This window comes from Eufriesea mexicana, unplaced genomic scaffold (assembly GCF_001483705.2).
Source record: "Eufriesea mexicana isolate 0111107269 unplaced genomic scaffold, ASM148370v2 scaffold2119, whole genome shotgun sequence".
Classification (NCBI taxonomy): Eukaryota; Metazoa; Arthropoda; class Insecta; order Hymenoptera; family Apidae; genus Eufriesea; species Eufriesea mexicana.
In genome coordinates this window covers 466778-478470 of record NW_016910196.1, presented here as the reverse complement: position 1 = coordinate 478470, position 11693 = coordinate 466778, and the positions used below count along the sequence as shown (strand labels likewise).

General features: G+C 45.6%; 1 protein-coding gene across 1 annotated transcript in view; it reads right to left on the bottom strand.

The window, feature by feature from the left end:
* The window catches only part of ci (transcriptional activator cubitus interruptus), a 24352-nt gene that overhangs the window by 10972 nt on the left and 1687 nt on the right, over positions 1-11693 (bottom strand). Inside the window, exon 3 of the mRNA XM_017903088.1 lies at positions 7717-7914. Within this exon, the coding sequence (XP_017758577.1) occupies positions 7717-7914 (198 nt within the window). The remainder of the gene's footprint in view (positions 1-7716; positions 7915-11693) is intronic.

Sequence of the window (11693 nt, the reverse complement as noted above, 5' to 3'; positions counted from 1 at the left end):
GGGAAAGAAAACGACACGATAAACGCGTCTCGATGAACGTGTACTTAAGAAAGACATTTAGAAACACCGAGTAGACGTCGCGTACCAATCGCGCGAATATTATCGTTCTTTAAACGTTCCTCCGTCTTTGTCACCAACTTCCACCTCCAGACTAGACGTAGACGAAGGACGAATCGCGTGAATCCGAAGTGGTTGCAAGATTCTCATCGTCGAACACTCGTCGAACACCGATTTTTAGACGCCATTTGTCGCGATACCTTCCATTATTTTCCATTAACCAATCTTTCCTACAATACTGTAAAGGATTATAAACCAAAGGCTAGAAGCAGAAAATAGGTTAACAGTGGTTGCATCGCATCCTCTCCAACAGGAGACGCAAGCTAGACGCCATTAGTAGCCATACCTCGATTTCCATTAACTATTCCTTCATATAATAATACTGTAAAAGATTCTAAACCAAAGGCTAGAAGCGGAGAATAGGTTAACAGAGGTTACATCGCATCCTTTCCAACGAGGACACAGGCAAATTGCACAGTATCGGAGATTCGTGCAATCTCAACGCTGGAATTCGAACTTACTGCTGACGAGCAGAGTGATGCCGTTGAGATTTCGCATCGGTGACTGCACCATTCGTCAAATCGGTATTTCTAATACCGAGATTAGCGCATTGCATGGTCGGGATCGCGAAATCGCGGACGGTCTCTTAGTCACGCTTACTCGTCCGCCATATTGCGATCGTCGCGCCTCTGTTGCCTCGCAGCGTGACTTCGACGTCGTCGAATTTTAAGGTCGCTTATAGAGCGTAATTGGGTTGAGACACGATTTAATCGGCGGCTCGTTACACGATGAAATATTAACGATACGCACGGTTGCCAGTGAGACCGCTCGATAAATTGCCACGGCTAAATTAACCTCAGTTCGATATGGCGATGTCGGTGCGTTACGTGACGTGCTTGCGAATTGCGCTTCCTCCTAATCGGAGCCACGATTGACAGGTGTCTCTGTTGCTGCCCTATAAATTAGGCTTTGCCATATATACGTAAGATTTGCACGCTGTAGATGGAGTCTACCTTCCGCTTTTCATCCGAGAATCTCGCCCCATTTTTGCATTTCGTCAAAGTATCTGACTTCGGCAATAAATTAATCACTTTATCGTCTTTTCATGGTAATTGTCAGTTCTTTGAGAATTTTGTCTAATTTCGTTTAGGACAACGTAATACAGGGTTCATAATAAATATTTGCTCGACAATTACTGTTTCCAGACTTTGCGACACGTACGTAAAATTTGCACGTTGTAGATGGAGCCCATCTTCCAATTCTCATCTGAGAATCTCGCCCAATTTTTGCATTTCGTCAGAGTATCCGACTTTGGCAATAAATTAATCACTCAATTGTCTTTTCGTGGTAATTATGAGATTCCTGAGGATTTTCTCTAATTTTGTTTATAACAATGTTATGACAGGGTTCGCAATAAATATCTGTTCGATAATTAATTGTTTCCAGGAGGATATTAAAGACAGGATATTTACGAATATTTCTGTGCTTGCGAGGAGATACTGCATTTCACGATTTAAAAAATTCTAGTGACTTAATTGATTGAATTATAAAATGTTTTAAAAATTATGTTAATAAGAAGGATTCACGTCAATCTCTTGCTCTTGAGAGGACCCTCGATCGCTATTTGTTCCAATATTATAAATCCAATGGCCAATTATTATCGAATATACCTACATACGAGACATCGGAATAAAATATTTCCATTCGCCAATTTGCGATGCAGAATCATCGAGTTTCTAGGAGAAAGGCTCACAGATGCTATTCCTTTACAGAGAAGAAACCTTCCAACGTGGAATATTTAATGGCAATATGCGAATTTTCCTCAAGACCACAGATTTTTCGCGAATACTCACCCAGTGAGAAAACTCACCCCTCGTATAACCATCCAAGAATCTCGTTTCTCCCACCTCTTCCACCACAAGCAAATGTGATCCAAAATTGCCAATAAATACCTGTTTATCTACCCCCTAAATAATCGCGAATGTTTACCATCCAATTATTCGATCACGAAGAAATGGCAATCATCGGAGCTTCCTATTCCACGAGGTAATGAGTAGACGTCCAGAAAGTGGACACTGTGTGCGGAAATCGTCGGGCATTACCTCGAATGTGTTCCAAATGCCTGGAATCGGCAGCTGCGAGTCTTTCCGCGGAATCACGTTTAGCAGTCAACTAGTGGCCGATGCAAGCACGGTGCCATCGCGAACGCGCGCCAAAGCGCTTAGGCGAGCGGTCACGCCCATGCGTTCTAGGCGGTGCTTCGCGAAAGCGTGCACGTCGCGTGTCCTCGCACGCTTAACGATTTCGCGTGTAACCGCGACCGGGAACGCCGATGCGGCCGAATTTTTCGGGACCGATTCCGGTGAACGTCCACCGGCAGCCATTTTCCCTGAAACCGTGCGATTACTTCGCCAGGCCCGTTCCAGTTCAACGTATCATTTAGTAATTACGCGGCGTTTCGCGAAATTTACGATAAGCCCCGAACACGAGGTGAAACGGGATTTAACGCGTCTCGTCGCATCCTAAATTAATCACCGGTTCCTACCGAGAAAATACGCCGAACTCGCGGGGACAACAGGTGCAGCGATCGATTACTATGATTCGTAATCGGCCGAATTTATAATACCGATGTCGATCAAAGCGAAGGCTGAATTTCGATTTCGGGGAAAAAAATGTCGCCTCGGGCTCGGGCAGATGTCTATTTTTATTTCTCATTTTCGTAATTATCCATGCAATTGGATACCGTAATACGACGTTCGATAGTAACCAGAGATAAAGATGAAATACGATAAGCATAAGAATTAGGAATAATTCAGAGGCAAAACTAATAAATCATACCACATTGCTCGCGAGTTTCCTCGTTTTCACGCGCCATCTGTTGTGGGCCTTAGATGTCAACGCACTGTCATGTCAAAACGTGCGGTCCATGGCGTGTGTCTTCTACGTGCAGATTTCTATGTAGTGTGCAATGTGGTACTGTTGGATTTAGGTTACTGTTCCGTTAATAAATTCGAACACAGTCTTTCTTAATAGTTATATTTATATATTTCTCCTCGCGTAGCTGCTCCTTGACTAACACGAGTCGGAGACTCGCGTGTTTACATTGGAATCTCTCCTCATCCGTCGCACACTGCCTGGCTATGCCAATATGTCGCGATTATCAAAATCCACGTATACTCAAACAGATACTAATACTACTACATTACTGTACTATACTATTTTATACTACTACTACATATAGTATATATTACATTATTACACTATACACTATACTATATATTATGCAATTACTACACTATTGTCACAGATATCTCAAAAATATATTCTAAAATCGTATTCATGAAATACTGTCAAATATCATTGAAAAGGTGGAAAACTTTTTCCCATAGAATTCAATATTTTCCATTTTCTTATCAACGGCTGAGGACATTTCGAAGATGAAGGAGGCTAATTCGAGCTTAGGAAAATTCTTATCGTTTCCCACGCGGTGTCTAAATTTCACTTTCGAGATCCTTATCGGGTCAGGTAAATGAAAATTTATCATAAAATTGTACTTGTGAAATACTGCCAAATATCATTGAAAAGGTGGAAAACTTTTTCCCATAGAATTCAATATTTTCCATTTTCTTATCAACGGCTGAGGGCATTTCGAAGATGAAGGGGGCTAATTCGAGGCGAGGAAAATTCTTATCGTTTTCCATCGCGGTGTCTACATCTCACTCTCGAGGTCCTTGTCGAGGTCAGGGAAAAAGCGTCGTTTTACACGCGAGAATGTAAAAGCCCCGTCTCTGTGTACTTCTCGCGGTACATTGATCGCTCGTCGCGATTCGAATGGACATAAAACCGGAGGAAGGCGCGGGGCGCACGCCTACGATGCTTTATTTAAGAACACTATAATTTCGTGGAATCGATCGTACGTCGTTCGCCTAACCGGCCGTCTACTCGTATACTCGACGATAATCGCTTAATCACCGACGGCTCTCTGTGCCACGCCGACGATGACGCGCGCAAAATTTCGCGAACGCGAATCTGCGGACGGAAACTCGCTGGAAAATTCTCGCGAATTTACCATCGATTCGCATTGTCGACGACCGTCCCAGCGCGAATAAGCAGCGATTCGTCGCTCGTTCGCGCTTTTTATCTCGTTTAACGCTTGAGTCACGATCGACATTTTATCCTGGATGATTTATAGACGATAACTTACTTTCGAAAGGTGTTTGTAATCTGGCCGTATTTCACAGTTTCGTAAGCCGTAATTCACGTGCATGAAGGTGTTTCCATTAAACGAAACTTTAACACGGATTCGTGTGTTTTGCGAGACGAAAAGAACGGTACGAAATGGGCCTCGAGGTGCAGCTGTACTCGGGAGGAATTAAGTCAACCCTTTCGCTACGGTGAGCATCGTTACGAAGTCTCACCTGCATAACGAAGCATCGTGTCAAAGGTGGAAACATTACGCGCGCGCAATCTTTAGCACTTGGGGCCAAATCTCTTGAAGAGAAAAGAAAAAGGAAAACCGATTATTGCAATAGCGATTGCAATTCTTCGCGAAGAGAACTAAACGGAATGAAAGCACAGTCTTCATTTTTGGCACAATTTTTGTGACCGATGACTATAGTTTATGCGACTATACTCAGTGACTGTAGTCACTCGTCGTGCGTGGATGACGTTCCGTGGTCGGTGACTATAGTCACCCACAGTAGCAAAAGGGTTAAGGGTCGTAGTAGGGAACTGCCTATTTTTCCCAAGTTATATGATAATTGTTGAAGCAGACGTAAGTAATTCATGACGTGGCCTGAAAGGGTCTATGTGTAGGGGGAGAGTTTTCCGACCGTGGAAGAAAATCCCAAAAAATCCTGGGTCAGTTGTCGAGAAGAGTCATACTCTATCAGACGTGCTCCCTCAAGTATCTATAAAATAAAGCCTTTAATACCTCTATTGGGATACGGCGAGTTTTATTTTGCCCACGTTTTAATTTTTACCCAGCTCCTTCTAATCCAACAGTAATTGCTTCTCCGTATGTTCAATGGAAGTCTGAATTCGTTGTCCCGTTCGAATTCCCGAAAAAGGAATTTTTTCAGAGAGATTACTCTACCATGGACATACCAGGAAGCCTGGAGACGAAACTGGAAATAAAGCAGCGTTCTCCGTGCACGTCCATCAGCGGGAAAAAATTCTCGGTACAGGATGATTCTTCGAATTCCCCGGTGCCATTCCGTGGGCTCAGGCCACGGTTCGCGTATTTCATTTTTTCCCCTCGTCTTCTGGCAAATGTCCGTCGCGAAAGGACGTGGCCAAGGAAAAAGGGAGGAATCCCTGATCGGTAGCGTACGATGGCGAGTTTAACGAGCGGCCAGCATCCTGCGGGGCATCGTACGACGGCCGGCTGACAAACGACCGATGATCGCGCGTCGCTTGAATTTTAATCCGTTAATTACTTCATTTAATCGCAAATTACCGGCTGCCCTTAACTCGCGAGCAAGGAGGTCCGGGCCGATTTGTGGGCCGCGCCGCGGTACCCCGTGCAGCCGGCCTTATAATGGCTTCATGCGCACCGCCACTTTAATTCGATGCCTCGTCCCCGGCTCCATCTTCCTCCCTTGGCCGCCGCTGCTCCCTTAGGCCCCTTCCTCGACCCCCTTCCGCACGCCCTTAAACGTCAGGACCTGATCCTTACGAGGACGAGGCTTCCCCGTTAACGCTACCGCCAATGACTTTATTCCTTTCGTATAGCTCCGGTAATTATGGTAATTCCGCCCGGCCAGGGACCCCGTTTTCCTGAGAATCCGTCGATCCGCCGTTTTACGACGAATGTTAAATCGCTACACGCGATCAGCAAATGATACACGCCGAGCCACGATGCCTCCCGTGATATTAAGGCGATTCGTGCGAATCGTTAAGCCCCTTCCAGGCTGCTTCGCGAGCGACACAGTGTAGCTCGATTAGGCCCAGTATTTGGGCAAGCGTAATTTTGTCTCTTCGTTAAAGAATCGCGTTTGCGAAATTAATAGACGAAGATACGATAGAAGACGTCTCGTCTCGGTCCATCGAGAGGAGAGAATTTTAAGGGGAGGAGAGGAGAGTTATACGAGTCTATAACTCGGTGATCGATTTGACTTTATTCTATTGGATATAATATTCACGCGCCGCTCTCGTCTCTCCTCGAACTGCCCTTTTAACCCCCTCCCGTACTATTTAGCTGGACGAAATTCGGGCCCAAACGGTAGGCGTCAGTGCGCGGTAAACGGACCAGACTGATGCTCGAAATAGTCAGTTTTACAAGATATTACCGTTATGGGAGTAAACTCTAATCCTTTTTTCCTTTGTAAATATTATAAATGTATTATATTTTATATTAGATGGCAGTTTGAAACTATATCTAGAAAAATGTTCCGTTCACGAGTCTGACTCGTGATATTCACGTTCGGGCCAAAATCTTCATCACGAGTCAGACTCGTCGAAATACAGGAAGGGTTAAAGGGCCTCCTTTGTTAATCCGCCGCGCAGATCAAGCGGTTATCACTGCTACGTGCTCGTTCCTAATCGGAGCTCGCATACTCTTACATATTTTTACAAAATGGAGATCTTGCGAGAAAATGGAAAGTCACGTTCCCGATCATTTTTACGTAGAAATCTAAGAGAGATTTCAGAGACTTTCGAACTTTTTCCCCGATCCTCTTCGTTTCGACGATGAGATGTAAGATGCGAGAACATATCTGCCACGCAGCTTCGCTCGCAAGCGGATTCCGTGATCTGCCCGAGGAACTTTCTTCGGCAAAAAGCCTCTCGCGCCGACGTTAATCGTTCATCCTTGATTACCCCTGGAGCGGGACGAAATTCACGGCGATAGAATGCCAAATTTCCGCGGTAGGCGGCCAATAGGCGGCGAAATGAGCCCGGGGAGTATAAAAGTGCGACTCGTTTACGAGCTCCATTCCATCGTTCCGTCCCGTGGCGTCGGCAATAACTCGGAAAATACGGCTGTCACGCGGTAGTCGCGCATTAACAACCGCGCTGCCCGGCTACACGTGTAATTACAAGCGTATAATTCACGTGTCGCGTATACCCTCGCGAAACGTTTATGGCCGCGTCGAGGCACCGATCGGCGGCGACGATGAACCGGCGCGAGCGCGTCGGTAATTACGGGCGATCAATCAACGGGACCCCGGTGAAAATAACGCCGGGTAAACACTCGGTGACTTACGTTTTCGGGGCCGTATCGTGCGCGGGTGATCTCTTAATTGCGCCTCTCCCCGCCTCCCGCCGATTTACCCGCTTATTTATCCCGCCGATGTAAATCGTCCGAGCGTCCTGCACCCCTGGGCCCGGCGCAACCCCCGCCTCCGGAGCTCCCCTCCCCCGAGAGGGGGATAATTAGGCACAGGTGTTCCGCGCGGGTCCACGACACGCCAAAATTTACAACCGAGAAATGAGTAATCGGTCGGCCAATTATTCAAAATTACTCCACGTTTCTGCCGTTTGGCATCCACCGCCTCTCACGCCTCTCTCCGCGTACCCCGATGCTGCCAGGGTTTTCGAGCAAAGAGTTTTCCCGCCCGCTCCCGGTCAACGTTTAATTAATTACGCGGTAAATCACGGGGAGGAATAATTCAATAAGTTTGACAGGCGCGGTAATAATGATACGTGAATATTGCTCACCGGCAGAGAGGTGACCGTAACTGCCGCTCGCGCTGCTGCTCCGGGATCCGTTCACGATGGAGGCCAGGCTGTTCGGGCTGAATCGGATCATGCTGTCGATGTCGAAACGGTCCGAGTACGGGGAACTGCTCAGTGCTCGTTTCCGGCTTGCTCTGATGGCGGACGCCCTTGGACTTCCTAGCCTCGACGATGCTGACACTGAAAACAAACGAATATTTCGCATGATCGCTCGTTCCCTTAACGAGGTACCGGGATTCGAAGATTCGGACGTGCTCCGTGTCGTCCCGTGTTTATCCAATAAAACGTGGAATACGGATTAAAGCGGAGTATCGTAAAGTTAAACGTCTGCACCCGAAGCGTGCCCTTCGTTCCTGGTTACGATTCCCGGAAAGTTGGAAATTACTGGCGCGCGGAAAAATACAAGGTGGCGTAGCCCGGTATGGTGGTGGACGTTGCAAGCGAGGAGAAAGAGTCGCGAGTTACAAGTATCGAACGCGAGAAACGCGAGAAACGCGACAAAACGTTGACACTGATCGCCTCGGCGGGCATTAAAGTCTCCGGGTTTCGAGGCTGAACCACGCTTGCGCCGCTTGCCCGCGGCGTAAATATCGGCGAGTGAAATACAACGTTGAAATATCGAAGTAAGAAGGCATCGGGGGATCGATTCGTAACGCGGATTCAGCGAGCAGCTGCGCGAATTTCCATGCAAACCGGCGAGACGCTGCCGCAGAACCAGTTCAATTAAGCGCTACGAATTCTTGTGGCTCGTACTACCGGAGGAATATTCCGTGGCGTGGATTTTAAAAGTCTTGCCTTTCGGTGCGCGCGCTCGTAACCAGGTAAGATATCCAGAACTGACCAGAGAAGGTGAAGGAGAAGGCGGCGGAGGATGGAAAAGGAGACGAGCGGAGCGAGTAGGAAGGCCGACTCTGCGGCCAGAACGTTTTAGCGGCGATTTGCCTGCGACCGCAGGCCAACGACGTAATATACAAACCACTTTCTTAAGCTCGTGGTGGCGGCTCGCTTGTATGGAGCATCGTTGGTTATATGGTGGCGCGGTTCTCCGCTTCTTCTTCGCCTCGCTTCTCTCTCCTTATTTCTCCTCTCTCCAATACTGCTTTTCTCCGCTAATTCAGTTTCTCGTAATTTCGCTTCTTCTAACTAGCATTTTTTTCTCCTTTTTGTATATTTTTTCCCCTCGTTTCTTCTTGTTTCACGCATTTTTTGTTTTGCTTTGTTCAGAGAGCTTTTTACCTTCTTTTAATTGGAATTTCGATTATATTTTTATCTCATAAATTACGTATATTATATTCCGATACCAACATCCTTCTGTCATTTTCTAAATCTTCTTGTACCCTCCGAAGTTTTTCGAACATTCGAAACTTTTTAAATATTGAATTTTACCGTCGAAGGATGCTTGATTATTCGATTAATTTTGGAAATTCGTACGAATTATTATAGTTCCACGGGTTTCTTCTTTATCCGAAATTTCCAGGTTTCAATCCGCGAATCGCGATTTTTCCACTTCGCTATTTTAATCTTTCTCGAATTATTTCTAATTCTTCTATGCATGTAGACGGTAACTCTAGAATTTTTGCGACATGGTTAGTTTCATCAGTTTCTTCGTTCCAAGTCGTTCTCTCTTCGCCTGTTTTATTTTTCTGCGTCCTCGAGTGCTTCTTTTGCCAAAATTTCTCTGCATCTCGCAACACACTTTTTCCTCGCTCCCCGATTTCTCCGGCCGCGTCTCTGCGTCGTTTCAGCTGCCTCTGCCGGTTCCTCCGGCTTCTCTATCTCCCCGTGTCGTCTCACACGAGCAACGCGATACAGAGAGCCGGCCACGAGGAGACTCGGAGCAGCTCTTTCTCCTCGGTTTCCACTCGGTTGATCGCTCGTTCGCGCACAACGAGTATAAAGTTACTCGCGGTTGGAGCTGCTCGCCTCTCGCGAACGCGCTCCTTTATCCCCTCGCCCGGTTATTAATTCGAGCACTGATCAAATTTACGATGGTCAACGAGCGAACCGGGCGAAATGGGAGAAAGAAGAAGGCAGAAATAGGGGTGGGAAGAAGAGGGCTGCCGTGCGGTTTTTCCGCATGAGCTGAAACGTTTAAGGTTCCTCGATGGTCTCGTGGCGAGATCGAGGTCGACCTCCTTCCATCAGATGTCCGCCTTCTACTTTCGTGCTCGTCCTTCTTCCTCCGCGAGCATGGAGAATTTCACTCCTGCGCACCTCTGCTACCGGGTACCTTCGGTTCTTGCGTATTTCGTTAGGAACAGAGTCGCTTGTTCCTATCCTCAATGTAGAAATTAATTTCTTATCTGATGATCAATTTCTAATTATTATGGTATAATTTAACAGTCGGAACGTGAACGATTTTACAATAGAAGGTTTATTAAAAATATTTCAGTCATCGAATATTCGTTGTAAAATTATTTTAATCAGCAGTCATTTGAAAAAGAACGTTCATTCGATAAGAATATATTAATTTAAACTTCGCTGCTCTTCATATCATACTTTTGTATTGACAGACACTCCAAAATTAAAAATGTCAATGAGTTTCTTCATAAAACAGGCTTACTCGCATTTTCTTGCGGACTTCGTTAGTAACAAAGTCACCTGGTCCTATCCTGGAGAAGAAATTAATTACTTCTGATTTAATGATCAATTTCTCGTTATTCTGGTATAATTTAACAGTCAAAACGTGGACGATTTTATAATAGAAGGTCTTACAATACTTCAACCATCGAAAATTGGAAATAATTTGAGACAATTTTAAACCAATAGCCATTTGAAAAAGAATTATTCGATAAAGAGATATTAATTTAGCCCTCGTTGCTATTCATCTCAAAAAACACTGCAAAATGAAATATATCAATGAGTTTCTTCATAAAGCAGGCTTACTCGTTTTTACCATCTTCCTTGATGAAAATAAAATCAACGGACGAATTAATAATTAAAGATCAATAATTTCTTTTGAAATTATAAATTAACACTAAACGTATCAAGCGGGGTCAAATAACCCCTTTCAAAATTTACTTTATAAATCGTACATCCATTAACTTCCTGTAAATTCTCATATTATCCGATTGTTTAATTTCTCGCTCTTCATTTTTCTCTTAACTTCTATTTTACCGAGAAAATTTCTTTGCGTACCTTATATATCACGAAGGGTCGTTTGACCCCCTATGGTAAGAATAGGTGCGTGTGAAATATCGGCACGTTTAGTATTAAATTATCAAATTATTCCAGAGTCGAAGGACAGCCAGGAGTATTCCCATAGCGTTCGCGTGATTTTTCGACGGGCTTTTTCCTCAGTGAGAACGAACCGATCGCCTTATCTGTCTCTCAAGGGGTTGTGGTCAACGCTCGTCGAAGGATCCTGGGTCTTTAATGAATATGCGAACGATTCTCGCCGATCCCCTCGTCCCGAGACGAACGTCCTCGTGACCCACGACCCTCTGGACTCTACACGTTCCGTACGTTCCACCCCCTGGCCCCTCCGCGCCCCTCGCGAGGCTAACATGGGATTGAGACATGTAAATTGGTGCAATCGGCCTCTCCGATCGACGCGGCTCGTCCGACGCTGCTCGGCGCACGCTACCACGCTACAGGTCGCCTCAAATCACGCAGCCATAGCCGTTTCAGGATCTACGCCACGAGCGTGAGAAGACGCAGGCGAACAGACGCTTCGTTGCTTCATCGAATTTTATTCTCTCTCCTCTCCGAGTGGAATTAATTTTAATCGCAATTAAATCGAAACTGGTCTCCAATTTTTCACCGTTTCTTACCGATTTTTGCCAAAGTATCAAACGACTCGTCGAATATTTCCGTATCAGCTATAAATCTTTTTCTTTTCCTATTTTTCCCTATTTTTTCAGTTCTGTGAATTATCCCAGCGAAGTTCCAAAGATTCGAGTATCTTCGCACCCTCTTTCTACGCGATATTCAAATGAACCGAAGGCAGAGTTTCGTGA